Raw genomic sequence first — 16,124 nt, forward strand, 5'->3', positions numbered from 1 at the left:
TGTGTGTGTGGTCTTTGTTATAGTCATGTCCTAAATTTTGGCTGCACTTACTTTGAGTTATTTTTATTACAGATAAAGCACTAGATTTCTGTTCAAGTTGATGTTGTTTGTTTTGGTCTCAACATTTTCAGCATGAGAGAATTTAAAACATGTAGTTGGAGATATGCAGTCTAATGGACGAGGTTAATTAAAAAGAATAAAAACCAGCGGATCTTGAGTAAACTGAGTTTAGGACCTTAAGTTTCCCCCTCTCCCTGGAGAGTAAACACTATACATTTAAAATGAAGTTGAGAAACATGCTTGTAGAAAGTGTGCTTATGTAACAGACTGCTGTGGCCCTTCAAAACGCAACGTCAGCACTAGAGGACATTTATACAGTCGGGTTTATAGGAAAACATGTTGAAATGGGCTGCTTGAGACTTCTGATTTGGCCCGACAGAACAGCTGAAGCAGAGGGAGTTGCAGAACCACATTTTATTGTTTTTTACTTAAACAAGATATTTAAATTCTCCTTTTTTTTTTAAACGTACAGCAACTGCAGTTATACAGTGAAGTCACCGAGTAGTCTCGAGTCTGTTCAGTTGAATCTTCCAAGGAAAAAAAGACATTTCTGGGAAATACACATTTTTCTCACATGAAGGCAGATCATTAAACGCCAGGGTTTGTGTTTACGTAAGGTTGATTTTAAATTTTTTTTTTCTGATCGTCATAGCATCTCTTTTCCACTTGTTTTCAACAAAGACTCTTCGGGACATGCTTCTTTTTTTTCCACTTATATTTTGGTTGCCACTGTATGCACCACTCAAACATGAATGTTGCAAAAATGGACATAGTTTCCAAAACCTATTGTTTGATGTTCTTTCAAAGCCCTTGCAGCACAAATATATAGGTCAAAGATCAAAACAGTATGAATTTCATAGCAGCAGATACTGAATCCCAACAGTTTACACACATCATCAATAATGCACACAGTATATTGACTTTAAGTGCACATTAAATAACACGAAGATTAAATAAGAGCAACATGAATATCATCTAATGTCCTTTTCACATTTTAAGAAAGCCCTTTTTAATTTAAATGAAGATGATCTACACATCTATTATCTAAATGAGACAGTAGATCAGTACATTGTCCTAATATCACACTGTACATTCATAGCGTCCATCAGCAACTGAGACGTAAATTACTGAGTACTTTGGAAATCTGCTTACTTTTGAAGTTTAACACAGACAATATTTTTAGATTGATAAATGTTGGCTAGCAGATCTCCTCTGCAAACCCACAGTCTTAAAATAAACGAGAGAAAAAGGGATTCATTTACTAAATCCTGACGAACAGAAATGCTACTTCAGACATTTACTGTTCTCCTTTGTTTGGTTTTAAAGTCTCATACCTTGACTAATCTTAAACTGTTGTTGAGATCATGGCTGGAACGTTGGACTCCGAACATGTGGTGAAGTGAATTGTAGCGATCCTCCATAAATAAAATCCCATATTTTAGTGTCAGCTTGAGCCTGTGAGGAGTTTGCTTTCTCCCTTTACTTGCTTGCGTCTGATCGACTAAACCAGCTGCAGGAGTAAGCGTGTATCCTTCTGTTTTTGAAATACTGACGAGGCAAGTTGCTGTTTAGGGGTGGTACATTTGATTGGTTTTAGACTCTTTATGAGAGACGAATTCTAATCTTATGTTGAAAATCGGATAACTGAGCTGATTTCCTCAAGTAACCACAGGAAACATAAAGATACACATCTATCAGTCTGTGATCAGTTAAAACCCATAAGACAGAACTGAAATGTAGTGAGTTTTCTCTCCACAAAGACAACCTACAAAAAGTCTTGTGCTGCACCAGGTGAAGACATCCTCCTCCACTTCCTTGCGTGTGCGTGTCGGGGCTCAGCAGGCATACGGTGGGGGCTTCTCGAAGGGGCTGTAAGTGGATCCGTACAGGATGGGAGCATTGGGGGTCAGCATGTAGCCTCCGGGGTCCTGAGTGGCTCCCTGAGACAGTGGCTGGGTGGGCATGTGGGCAGGCTGCTGGCTCTGGCTCTCCTCAGAGGGGTTGGCGCCAGAGCCTCCGTCAGGGATCATCTGGGGGGTGGCAGGTGCTTGGAAGCTGCTGGTATGCTGGCAGAGGAGAAACGGTATTTGGTATTTTTTTTAGGAGAAATGTGCTTTTCATTTCTTTGATCTTTGTAGTGTGGCCAAAAAAAACGTCAACCAAGATTCATCAAAAAAAAAAATCACCTTAAATCATCAGGAGCACCAGGACAACACACAACATCTCAATCACAGCTATGCTTTGGTACCTGCATGGGTGTGGGGTAGTTTGGGTAGGCGGGCAGAGCCTGGCCTGACGGGCAGAAGCCCGAGTAGGAGAGCATGTGCTGGGTCGGGTTGTAGAGGATATGGGGTGGAGGCGCGGGGCTCGGAGCAATCTGAGCAGAGGGCTTCTGCTGCAGGAAGGATGAGAATAATCATTTCAATCAAGGAAAAAGTGAGATATGCAACTATTAAGTTGCACCTGTTACCTAATAGTTAGAACTTTCCCAAAAATGTGTTTCACTAAATCAATTCAACCAGTGAAACTCAACTGTTTAGTGTAATACTTAATGTACAAAGTGACGTAAGGACTTATTTCTGTAGGAACTCTGATGATTTTGATAAACATCCCAAATTCAGTTTCTCGAAAAATTTCAATATCGCATAAGACCAATAGAAAAAGTTTTAAAACATGAAATCAGTGCTATGGCCATGATATGTCTTGACAAATATCAAGAGGAAGATGAGAATCTCCTCATCTGAGCTGAAGGTCACGACTGAAGCAATAGGACGTCTTATTTATTTATTTATTCACATGTTTGCTTCCAGTGAGCCAGATTTTTGTGCAAACTATTAAAATAGTTTTAATCAAAAGTTTTCTATTCCTTCTTAAACTCTTTCTATGGACATTGGCTAGTGTTGAAGACATGGGCGTTAGCTGTTTCTCTGTTTTAGGCCTGACACTCATACTTTTGTCCACCTCATTGATTTTCCTTGAACACAACGTACAGTATGGTGTCAGCAACAAGAGCTCGACAGAAAATGAGCCAGGCGCATCTCTAAGTTAGGCATCATTTCACTCAGCTGAGTTCTCTGAGACACGCGGCGAGCTTATTAAAATAATATATTAGCCACGCAATAATCATAGAGGAGCAGATGTCTGGAGTTCGTTTTCTTCAAAGCCTGCAGGCTGTTAAAGCAGTGTTTCATAAAACTCCAACCACATGGGATATCACACACATTTCATTTTAATCTGGAGTAAGATCACCTTTACATTTTTTTCTTTTTTTACTATTTCTGTGGCTTTATTTTTTCCTGCCCATTCAAATGACTTTTTCATTTTTTCTTGCAATTCTCCTGGACCTGCTGCTCACCAAATCCTTGTATGCTCCAAGGATGGCGGCGTCGATGATGCCCAGGAACATGGCGATCACGTTCAGCACCACGGAGGCCCACAGCAGTCGGTACAGGTGGATGGCGTCGAAGCAGCCGCTGACCCCCGTGAACTCGTAGTATTGGGGGTGGTAGTCTGAGCTGGAACAGGAGGAGGGCAGCTGTGAGTCGTGAAGGACTTGTAGTGTTTTCAGTCTTGCTGTTATGAGCACCGAGGATTTCTACACCCGTTAACATTGACTGGTTCACTGTTGACAAGTCGCTTTTACAGAATCTATTATTTGAAATTAGTTTGCAATATATTGTATTGTAAAAAAAACAACAACAAAAAATAAATCCTGCATGCAACACATTGTAAGCCATGTGTTACACAAACTCTTCGCCTTTTAATCAATCTAAAAGATCATCTCTGTTCATATTTCAGGAGAATGTGGTTCATGATATGTGGCTATTATAATGATGTTTCTCATTTTAAAAAACAAATTTTCAATTAAATAAAAAATTAAATAAATTTTATGTATCACTGCCATCAGGCCTGTTCGACCTGACCAAAAGACGTGCGTGTCAAAGGTCACCCGTTGTTCAAAAAGTACAATATAAACATTTTATAATCACTGTTGAGCAATAAGGTTAGGCCTCATCGGTTATTAGATTTTACTTATGCAGTCGCTCAAGAAGAATTTTTATTTGGTTTTCCTTCAGCTCAACTGCAAGCCAGTATTTACCTAAAGCACTCACTCCTGCAGCCCATTTACTAGGCAAGCAAATGATCAGCTTACAACAGATGGATAACTTTGATTTTCTCAAGCACTCAGGTCTCAAGCTGCATCCTCTGCGCTGTCGCAAGTCAAATTTAAACCCACATGCAATATGAGTTTTAACAATGTGAAGCCAGTTGCCAAAGTGCTTGCTGAATGTCTGATGCTCTCACCTCTCACAGTAAAGGTAGCAGCAGTAGCAGGTGTTGCTCCGAACTCTAAGCGAGCAGGCTTTATTGAACGAGCGGCACGCCACCTGCTGGGACAGTAGGGAAGTTCACCAGGCTTAGAATTGTGTGGGTTTAGATAAGTTGTTCAGGCAAACAGATGTAAATGTAACGTGTGCAAATCGTTTCCAAAACCAGGGGAAAAAATCCAGAAAGTTTTTAGGAGGAGCAGGATCACTGAATCCGAGCTCAATAACTGGATTTCATATATGTAGTAACGCCTTTGTGCCACTAGATGTCACCGCAATACTTTATAAAACATTCAATGGGATTGGTGCTTTTACTGTTTTCTAAGAAAAGTCAGTGTGTGTAGGTGTGTGCGTGCGTGTGTGTACATAGGTGTGTGTGTGTGTGTTTGTGTGTGGGAGTGTGTGTGTGTTTGGGTGTGTGTGGGGGTGTGTTTGTGTCTTGCATGGATAAATGTAAGAGAATAAACCTCAGTAAAGTAGTTATCGTAGGCGTAACCTGATCCACTGCTGTAATAGTTACACATGTTCTGCTCCAAAGGCCGTACGTCCTGAAACAGGCAAAAATATTTAAACAATTAAAAGTGTGAGACACATCATGCAAAATCTGAGCATCCTCCCCCAATCCACCAACATACAGTAAATTTACATTAAATGTGAAAAGCGATGCGCTTCGTGTTGTTATTCTGCCTCTGTGTGCCGCGGAGGCTGCAGAGGTTTACAACATGCATCTGCTCATTTCTGCCCACTGCACTGGTTCTGCAGAAGCCAGCCCATTATTCTTCACTGCACTTTATGCAGCACCAAAGGTAATAAAAGTCATTTTACTTTCCAAGGCCTGAATGTGCAATAGATATGACTTTTACTGCATGAGAACCAAATACATATATCTGTGGAGACCAGATAATATTGGTGATCAATATTAGGAGCTCAGTGCAGCTTTTAGGATGTCATTAAGAGCAGCTGCCTCTGTTGCCCACAGGGGAGGCTGTGATGATCTTATTAGCCCTGTGTTTGCTTGCCTAGAGGTATTCCGGGGTAAAATGTGCATATACTCCTTTAGTTTGTGCATTAACACATTTTCCCTCCTTGATTCCTTGTAGTTAACAGAAGTAATTTGGGGATTTGATTTATTTCGTGACATTCCAATCGGGATAAAAGCTGAAGAAACCCTCTCCACAGGTCAAGGTGAGATCAGGACGTTCGATACGACCCGATCAGTGTGTCTGTGTGAGTCTCGACATGGATTCCAGCAGAAAATCCTGCCTGATTTGTGGGGAATGAGATTTTCTTTGTAAACACTTGCCTGATTTCTTTTTCAGACAAAAAAAAAAAAAAAAACATTTTTATTTATGTTTTTTCAAGAGAAATCTGTGCAATACTTACAATGAACTCTGAAGCAATAATCCCATCCACAATGGCACACAAGAAAGACGTAATAACTCCGATGCTGATGAAGATTATTGCAGCCACAACCTTAAGGAGAGACGGAGACAGAAATAAGAATAAAATACTAATAGACATTTGTAGAATATCACACCATAAACATGTAATATTAAATGTTTGGTTTTCCCTGATAACCAGAGCTTATGGCTTGGCAACCTAATAAGCAAACGCATTGACATAAACACACAGAAATGTACGTCTTAATTTCCTTAAAAATAATTTTAGAATAATTTGTAACCTTAAATTGGCTGTGTTTGAATCATCAGTGTCAAGGTTTAATTTTTCTGATCATGCGTCTGTCTAATTTCAGATCAATGATTGCCCAATGCTGAAAGCCAAAGTTGGCATTTTCCCATCGCACCAAACACACACACGCACCCAAACACACGCAAGCAGGTAATCTTCTCATCCCCGGTGGTATTCATCCTGATTGGTTGTCTGCAGCGTCTGGGCTGCAGGATGATAAAGGAAATGTATGGCTCCTTCGTCTGCCAACATGTTGTGGCTGATTTACAAGCCGGCCCCGGTGGTGACCGCGAGGTCAATCTAATTCCCTCTAATCTGCCACACACACACGCAAAACCACAGTGTTCTCTGTTCCCGATCACTGATCAATAACCTCTACCTTCAGCTTTTTTTTTTTCACTCTTTTTTTTAAGACAAGGTGATCTAACTCACATATCCGCCCGAGTCTTTTACACGGTACGGCACGGCCATTTTGTGATTTCACACCCTCAGCCCTGCAGACGCAGCTGGCAGACCACAGATGTCTGGTAATAAAATTTACTAATCAGCATCAGCCACTGACGTTTAAATCGCCCCGCAGGACGGAAACAACTTTTTTTTCTCCAGAACGTCGGCCTCAACTTGTAATTTTCCTGATTGGTAGCTGGGATAGTCACAGAGATCTATTTCATTTAGGTTATTGGAATGTTTCAACAAAGACTGTGAGAAACTCAAGTCAGACTTTAAATCTGTGAGAAACCTCTGTATTTATTATTCATCTGTAATCTTATTAGAGATTAATGGAGTTTACTCATCTATTTTTAATCATTGTAAGGCAGACAACATTTAACAGACATAAATATGAAGAATTAGAACAAAACATCATAATACAATTTTTATAGGTAACTACACATACTAGCAGGTTGACTTATAACCTTGTAACTTAGTAAATTGCTCAAGATCACCTGGAATATTTTTGCTGTAATTTTGTCATTGCATTAAGAAAGATCTAAAAAAAAAAAAAACAACAACAACAAAAACAGCATTTTTGCTCAAAGTCATCTTTTCAGAAGAAAGTACATTTTTTAATTATGAAATCAAAGTCCCAACCAGAGAAGAGAGACACAGAATCCACGTTGCTTCCAGTCCAGTCGGATCAAAGTCAGTGATGGTTTGGGTTGCCATGTCATCTACTGGTGTTGGTTCACTGTCTTCCGCCAAGCAGGAAGTTTTACAGAATGTCATGTTTCCTTCTGCAGAAAAGCTTCATGGAGATCCTGAGTTCATTTTCCAGCTGTCCTCAGTGCTACAGGTACCAAACGTTGGTTCAGGGATGTCACTGAACTTGATTGAGCTCATGAAGGCTCAAGAACTTTTCAGAAGCTTGACTTTTTGTTCATTTGATTTTATATAAAATCCAAATTTTAATAATCTGTGAGCAAAAATAATGAGACATAGCTGTGTGAATATTTTTACTCTGCATGTACAGTAATAAATATATAAGATGTAGGAGTTTTATTTTCTGAAATAAGTGGCAAAACATACAGAATCTTTCCACATTATTTTTAGATGTATCTGAAGAACGCCTTGCTTTAATCTTCTTACAGCTTTTTCCTACTTTACAATCCCAGCTAAGGTCTTCTTTTTCTTTTTCACTTTCATATCAAACATTTGTCTTATCACCATATTGCAATAAAATTTCCTCAGCTCAATCAATTTGATCACTTCATTTAGATAAGTTGCAGTCGTGCAGCAAAACAAATTCATTTCTTAAGCTGTCTAAACTCTGCTTGCATCTCTCTAGTGAGAACATATTTCCAAGCAAACAACGATTTGTAATTCTGAGAACTAGAACAACAAATTTTGCTCCTTCAACCCTTCATGATGCCCGACCTCTTCACTCTCACTGACGTTTGCAGTTAATTACAGGACTGTTTCACTTTTCCTCTTTGCAGAAAAAAAACCCCATAATAATTAAAACAGAATTCAAATTGTCATTTTCTTCTTGTTTTAGAGTATAGATAAAAAGTGAACGATTTCGCTTTTCAAAATGGCGCAAACATTGTCAAGCATGTTTGAAAATGAGCAAGAAATCTGAAAAAAAAAGAGAAAAAAGATACTTCTAACAAGATTCTGAAATTAATTTTCATCAGCGATGTGAATAAAGAACCGGGCTGAGGAAATGAGCTCTTTCTGGACGGCTTTATCTGCCACTGGTCCAGACTCTCCACTTCATTAGCGGCTCAAATGACTTCGCTTTTATGGGCTGCAAGTGGGAGATGAAGCCATGAAGCCAGCGGCCGAGACAATAGAGCCTGACAACTGCATTACTTCAGATTACCTTGGCCACAGCTGCCAGCACATAAAACATATTCACTGTTCAATTCACTAACATTATTCCCCCAAAGGTCCAGTTGAACTGAATAATCATATTCTGTTTAAGATTAAAGACACACACACACATCTGGTGCAGATGGATGATCTACTCTTGAGATCTCGCTCTACTTCCCTTTAAAGCAACTCTGCAAACTTCAGGTGTGACCTGAACATTTTTCTCTAAAATGGTCCCACTTTAATATCTTAGATCAACATTTTAACACCAGACAAAAACAACCTTTGCAAATCAGCTGTCAGACAATTCAAAAATATCGTTTAAGTAATAAAAATATAATGTCCCTTAAAACATAATAATTGGTGCTGTGATGGTCAGCAGAGGAACTTCAGCCCGATCTTCTGCTCAGAAAAGGCTGAATGTGGCCGCGTTGAATGAAGAGCCGTGCTTCGTGCGTCGTCACAGCGTCTCGGTCGGTTTGAGATTCAACTTTGACGAGACCGCCTCGCTCAGAGGAGGACCTGCTGTTGTCCTTTTGTTCATAGCACTGCTAAATAAGCTGGTTTTCTTTAGCCGATAGGGTGAGAAACTGAAAGTCGGATCTTTTCCTTCAAGGCTTTCTATGAGTGGGAATACAATTTAGCACACACACGTTTTACAGTCACCTAAAAGTTGTTGATAGCTTATTTATTTATGCATCCATCCATCTCCATAACTGTTTATATTTTGTAAGTATTTTTGAAATATAGAAGATTATCCACTTTTATGAAATAAAGGCCAGTTTTCAGCCAGCAGGTTGTTAGATCACTTTATCTTTATAATGTCTCATCAGTTGATCTAATTAGATCCTTTTAAACCTTTTAACCTCTGTAACATTTGTGTCACTTTGTTATTAACAATAAGTCTATAGCTAATAATGACAGAGATGCCTTTATGATCTGCTTCAACAACCTTTTAGTGGGAAACATGCTGCGTGTTTCCACGTGTCTGTTTCCATTACGAAAGCATGGTGGGACATGCACTTTCCAGCTTATGCTAACTGTAGATTTGCGTGAAATGCAACTGGACTTTTTGTATTTTAAAGATATTTATTCTTTTCTTCTCAAGCTCAGTGACTGTAGTGTAGGTAAACTCACAAATCACCATCAGTGTTTTGGTCTGTGTTGAGAAACTTCTACAAAATCTGAAACCCAAAGAAGCATTTTGATACAACTTTCAGAGTGGAGCACTAATGACAAATGGATAAAGACACAAAGAGGAATTTTACTGCCCCTGCAAAGATAACTATCAGGTTATGCAACTAAAATCGCTGACCGCTGCAAGGTCTTCCTCCGCTGATTGGTCGACGATCGTCCAATTGTGACCACAGCTGGCCGCGCTGGCAATAAGAAGTGATTGTGCCGTGGCCTGTTGGGTAAAATACGGCCCGTTTAAAGGCGCTTCTCTCTGAACTGCAAGGTGACCAGGCAGGCAGGCTGCAGTGTGGGAGACACGGGCGGTAAGTAAAGGAGATGTGGCTTTAGGAGAGAACACGAGCTACACGAAGCGTTCAGTCATAAAGAAATCTCTCGGCACATCGGGGCGGTGAGGCCTGTTATCAGAGTGGCTCTGATGACCAGACAGAGAAGCAGTTTTTCATCTTCCTTTCACAGGGAACGCTGCACGCTCCGACAAGTTCCTATAAGATTTCTCCATAAAATATATGGCGGCAGAGTACAAGAAATTAAGACACTGAAGTTTTACTTTGCACATATAACTGAGTGCTGTTTGAGCTGTGACGATAGACCCATCTGTCTCTGGAGCGATGAGGTACAAGTTTCAAGTCTCAATCTAAATGTTCTCTGATGTCAATGAAAAATGTAAATGTCCAAAATGTGGATCTTGCAATTCAACTCTTTCTTGCAAAAGATAGAAAACAAATAAAGGGAAAATGTAACATTTTAGTGACTTCAATTTACAGCTATATTATAAAAAAAAGGAAAAAAAAAGAACAAAACTCTGGTAACACTTCATTTGGTCACACAACACTGTCATAAACGTGACATAACACCTGTCCTGAAGATGAAGGAGCCTTTATGAATGTTTATGACTGTTGTCATGAAGTGCCGTTTGGTAAACAAAGACACTGTCAATGCAAACTCCATTACCAAGAAACTCTCGTCTTTAAACCGAAACATTACAACAAGTAACAACTTGGAATGTTGCTGCATTCAAAAATAACCCAACGAATTAAAACTCTGGTTAAATAAGAGACAGCGTGCAGCTGTCGTCATCGCCTGCCTCTGAATAAGCTCAGGTAAAGTCCAGACGTCTCAATTAGTTTCCTGCAGAAACTAACTAATCTGCAGAGAGCTTCCAGATCATCACATGGATCTCCTGGTCAAAATTGGTTGGTTGGGGGGGAAAAAAATCAACTCTACACGTTACAAAGCATGCCGTTCCCACACTGAAGCATGGTGATGGCAGCATCGTGCTTTGGTACAGTTTCCTTTTCACCTGGAAATGAGACCTACATGGTGGGTGGAGCAGTCTCATAGATTTCATGTGACTGGAAAGGCCAGTAATTTCCGGTCAAAATGTGCCGAGCCGACAGAATCCGACCTAAAAAGAATGAAGGCTTTAAAATCAAAAGGAGCTTCAACAAAGTCTTAGTTGAGGGGCTAAAAACGTTTTTTCTTCATTTTCTCCCCAAAAGATTTCAGTTTGTTTTAGAGATGAGTTGTACTGCTCACACCACAGAAACCAGGCATTTCACCAGGCGTGTGTAGACGTCTACTTTGCTTTCCTTGTGTGTAGTATGGCTTTTTTTATTTTTTATTTCTCTATATTTTGTAAATGTTATTTCGCCTTGCAGTTGAAGAGATGCCTGTTCAACTTTGAAACATAATCTGTAAATCAATGGTACGAATATAAAAAAAAAAACAAAAAACAAAAAACTGATTACAATAGATTGGTTGTTTTATTGAGTTCATAATTTTTTCCAGGGAAGCAGGAAGCGCATGTTTGGCCCCTGCAGATAAACTCATCACTTCTCTCCTTGTTTACATTTCGGGCCATACCAACACCTCCATCTGCTGCTTTATGAGGTCAGAGTACCAAAAGGGTCGGCCCAATCAGGAAACGAGAACTTCGGGGCTCTCAGGTATCCGAAACATTGTGCTCGGGATAATTGTTCTTCTCTGCCGTGCCAACCAGCTCTCGCGTTACCGCGATGGCATCAGATGGAGGAGAGAAGAATTAGACACCCGTGTGGGAGCGAACATCGTGCCTCAGAGGAGACACTGTAGACCAGTGTTGGCGTGGCAGCGATCACACCATTAAAGTTTAAAAGCACAGAGGCGGGGGGAGGGGGGGAGCGATGCCAGAGCCAGACAAGACGCCGCAGCTCGCCGTCTTTGTTCACACGTTTAAGCAACAAAGTTGACGACGCGAAACCCGAGTCAAAACTCAAGAAAACCGACTGAAAATATGACCTGATGACCCTTTGTACAGATGCTTTGTCACAGAGTGTGCTGTGGGTGTCTGAACGGCAGCAGGAGGAGCATCTATGACGCGGACATGGTACGCTGTCTCACAAAGTAAGCCAACGTGATCCGAGCAGGCATGCAACACCCCGGACGCTCCATGAAATATTCACGTGGGCCTCAGTCAAGTTGAAAGGCACAGCGGACACGCCTGCATCATGCCTGCATCATGCCTGCATCACGCCTGCATCACGCCTGCATCACGCCTGCATCACGCCTGTATCATGCCTTGACAATCTATAATGAAACTGCTGATCTGTGCTTTGTTGTAATGTAAGGATTTGAACAGAAACTGGTTTTCTTTTTCTTTTCTTTTTTTTTTTTTACAGAACTTAAAAAAAGATGAATACGATAATCGTTAGAATTAGGATTATGAATGTGGTTCAGATGTTGCTATTTGTTTATGGTAAAATGCTCATGGCAAGCGTGATAGCTTTGAAAATTAAAAATAAAAGGGTTTATATCGCGTTCCAAATTATTATGCAAGTGATATTTTCTCAGATTTTCTTAAATGGCCGATGCAAATGATGCTCAGTATAATTTTCAAATCATAAACTATTACAGCATAAATCACATTTTACTGAACAAAGCTCCCCATGAGGACAGTATTTTTATTTCAAAAATAAAAACTCAAAATGCACTGTTCCAAATTATTATGCACAGCAGATTTTCTAAACATTTTATGGATTATAAAGAACTGCAAAACGGTTATTCTCTGATAACCTTCATTCTGAAATTAGATGTTACAATGAGTAAAGGAGTTATGCAATTGATTTTCTTTTGTTTTGTTCTGTATTTTTGTGTCATTCCTCATAATGCAGAAATAAATCAGGAACGTGGTTTTAAAAAACGTACAACTGTATTTATTGTTTATCATTATGACTACTGTTAGGTATTTGGAGTTCATTGATCAGTTTAAAAACAGCAAGTTATTATTATGTTTGGAGGTTATGAAACTGATTTATGATATGTGTTTGTGCAAAGAACCAAATCTCCTCTCCATACATTTTCACAGTTTTTTGTTCACAGAGATTAGACGGATTAGACAATAGAATCTTTTTCTTAAAGGGAAAAATAGGAAGAGCGACAAAAATACAATAGCGACATTAAAGCAAAGAGGAGAAAACTAGGCATGATTAGCTCTTTTTAGTGTGTGGATTAGAATAATTAGGGGAAAATGAAACATCAAGCAAAAAGGTTTGTAAGTCATCGGAGTCCCGTTCAGTGGTGCTGGGTATCATGCTGAGCTTCAAGTGCTGTTAACTCGATACTGACAATTAAATGTCATGTAACACCTTCTGTGCTTTTGGTTTTGTAGCTGCAACGTATTTGACCGTCTCTAGACTTTTATAACAAACTGGTTTGAACTGGCTTCTGGCCGATTCTGACCCAGTTCAGCAGCGGGTTCTTCCCAAATCTAAAACTTCTGATTTAGAGTTGGGATTTGGGAGTCGTGGATATAACCTTTTTTTTTTTTTAATTTTTATTATTATTACCTTTTGGGGTTTTTTTTGTTTGTTTTGTTTTATGCAAGGAGATGTCGGTGTTGTCTGTGTTCCTGTCCAGAATAAAGGATCTCTGCCAGCAACTGGCCAATACTAATGCAATTTTCCCTCTTGTCATTGAAGTCTGGAGACAAATTTTCTCCGACCACAAATCCAGCCATGTACTCTGACCTGAGCATGAGGAACATGAACTCATTACGCTGCCATTGAGTAATTTGATTTGTCTCTTGCTCACAACACAACAATTTCCCGCAAAACAGTTTAGCAGATTTGCACAGTCTGTAATGTAATCCTATAATTTATGTTATATATGTCTTGTTTTCCTGGAACACGGCCTCGTTTATAGATGACAATTCTAGTGAAGCACAGAAAGCAATAACTCACCTGGATGCAAAACAAGGAAATATTGCACAAGTGAAGTTTTCAGTATCACAAATTTAGATTTTGTTTGAAAAACTTGAAATCATGAAACATTGCTGTATCCTATTTTATTTGTGCGATATATCACATTATAGCCTCTTTATGGGGTTCTTGAGTAACTAAATCTGAGTTGAAATAGACCACGAAACACTGGATGTGTGACTAAGATGAAGAATATCTACAGTGACAGTTTGGTGTCTCTTTCCAGCGACCATCGGGTCAGTGGCAGGATACTCTGGACAGGTCACCAGTCCATCACTGGGCTATTTCAATCATTTCTCAAGTCATCAAACTAATTGTAATGTCAGACAAAGATAACCTGAATAAATACCAAATGCAGTTTTCAAATGATGAGGCTAAAAAGTCCATCCAAACCAATCTGGCTCTACGGTAAAGGTCATTTTATTTATATTGCACATTTTCAGCAACAAGGCAAAACAAAGTGCTTTACATGAATTAAAAGGAAATACAAACAAAATAACAAACCAAAGGAAAGAGCAAAAGAAGAAAAAGCTAATAATGTTGATCCAAAGTGAATAAACTAGATAAGTAAACTACCTTTACCTTGAACGTCTCTAAAAACAATGTATCCCTGACAAAACACACAAAACCATGGGTGTTGTGTCTATCTCACCATGTTAGACACAAACAGAAACTCACCATGGGTCTGCGGTTTTCCACCAGGTGGATGCCAACAATTCCCAGAAACGCTCCAAAACTGAGCTGAAGAAACAAAAGAAATGTTTGTGTTAGTAATTTAAAACCCACCAGGTCACCTTATAACTTTTTTTAAATATAAAAAAAAAAGAAATGTTTCACTCACAGTGATGCCGGGGTAATATCCAGACACGGACACGTTGTCAGTGCGTGTGGCCGAGACGAGACCGACGGTGAGGACCACCAAAGACAACGCCAGCAGAGACACGGTCACCCACAGAGCCGTCCTCCTTCTGCGGACATAGAGACCTGAAAGACAGGGAGAAGAATCAGAATGAAACAGATAAAGACGGATGTCCAGATTCTGACATAAATGTGGCTAAATATAGTGAAAATATTTCTGCACAAATCATGGAAAATAGATATGTGACATGCATTATAAGTATTGATCAACATAATATGATATTCTATGCAACTAAAGCACCCAGTGTTGTTACGTAATAGTTTTCAATTTTACAAACATTTATGCATGTGATTCACTGATTGTTGCATTTGATTCACCGTGCAAAAGAATAGAGATTTGACTCCCATTGCTTTTTAAACTCTTCTACTTGCTGACAACTCGCTGTAATCATTTTTTGCAACCGTTATGGGAATTATTGAGCTCTTCCTTTCATTAAACAAACTTATAAAAGTGATTGCTCCTTCTGCCCAGCAGGAGATAATGAAGATGTACCTCCTCAAGTATTTAGTTCATTCTGCTCCCTTTTTTCACTTGAATAATTTAGAGTTTTTGTCTTCCTCCCAAACCTAAAGGTGCATTTGTTAACACAACAACAATATCAACTTGAAGAAGGCTGATGATCAGTTTCACGGTGAAAATGAAGAAACATGCTGAACAGTGTGAATGATGCTCATTTTTAAAGTTACCTGCAGAATCCTGAGTTTCTGTGGTTGTTTGCTGACTGCTCTGTTGCGTTTCGGGCTGCTGCATGTTGCTTCAATCAGGATGAATTCAGTCTAAAATAAATAACAATAAAAAACACAGTCCAGGTGGTTTCTCTTCAACTAACGCTAATTTGCTTCAAAATAGTGTCCTCATCCTGCACGGAGTGACGCGACCGGGTCCCGTGTTTCCAGTCCAAAGAGGTGCAGGACGATCAGAGGAGGTTTCAGACAGCTGACTGTGAAAGGTCCGAAGGGTTCAACTTTACTTGTAGCCTGAGAGGAAGGGAGTCACACAGAGAGAGGAGGAAGAAGAAGCCAATCAGCTCCCTGTGTTTCCCCCCCCCAAGTGGTGAATCACTCAAATATTTATCTTACATAAGTTTTATACAGCTTCAGATGGATTGCTGTGGAAATTATTTACAGTTCTGAGGCTAATGATGCATAAAATGAGGTTTTATGAGCTTTTCATGACTATGGGAAAGAATCATTTCAATGAGTACAGCGCCCTCTACTGGAGAGCAATGTATAGGATCTCTAATGAACTGCTGCTGAAGCTGTATTGAACTGACAAACATCCCATAACAAATACATTGAAACAAGAAAAGTTGAAATAAAAGTAACCTACATTCTATTTTAAAAAAATTATTTTAAAGCGTTTTTTTTTTTTTTTTTTTTGCAGCAT

The 16,124-nt window shown here is 39.5% G+C and overlaps 1 protein-coding gene across 1 annotated transcript; it reads right to left on the minus strand.

Annotated features, from left to right (window-relative positions):
- Positions 1-1,464: 1,464 nt before the first annotated feature.
- LOC129369580 (transmembrane protein 255B) lies at positions 1,465-15,647 on the minus strand. Its single transcript, XM_055045090.1, has 9 exons — positions 15,425-15,647; positions 14,661-14,803; positions 14,498-14,560; positions 5,772-5,861; positions 4,856-4,936; positions 4,366-4,451; positions 3,416-3,575; positions 2,309-2,455; positions 1,465-2,126 (listed from the first exon to the last, which is right to left on the minus strand). Exons 1-9 carry the CDS (start codon positions 15,486-15,488, stop codon positions 1,896-1,898), a joined length of 1,065 nt encoding a protein of 354 aa, XP_054901065.1. The 5' UTR covers positions 15,489-15,647; the 3' UTR covers positions 1,465-1,895.
- Positions 15,648-16,124: the final 477 nt, after the last annotated feature.

This window comes from Poeciliopsis prolifica, unplaced genomic scaffold (assembly GCF_027474105.1).
Source record: "Poeciliopsis prolifica strain line A6 unplaced genomic scaffold, Auburn_PproV2 SCAFFOLD021, whole genome shotgun sequence".
Classification (NCBI taxonomy): Eukaryota; Metazoa; Chordata; class Actinopteri; order Cyprinodontiformes; family Poeciliidae; genus Poeciliopsis; species Poeciliopsis prolifica.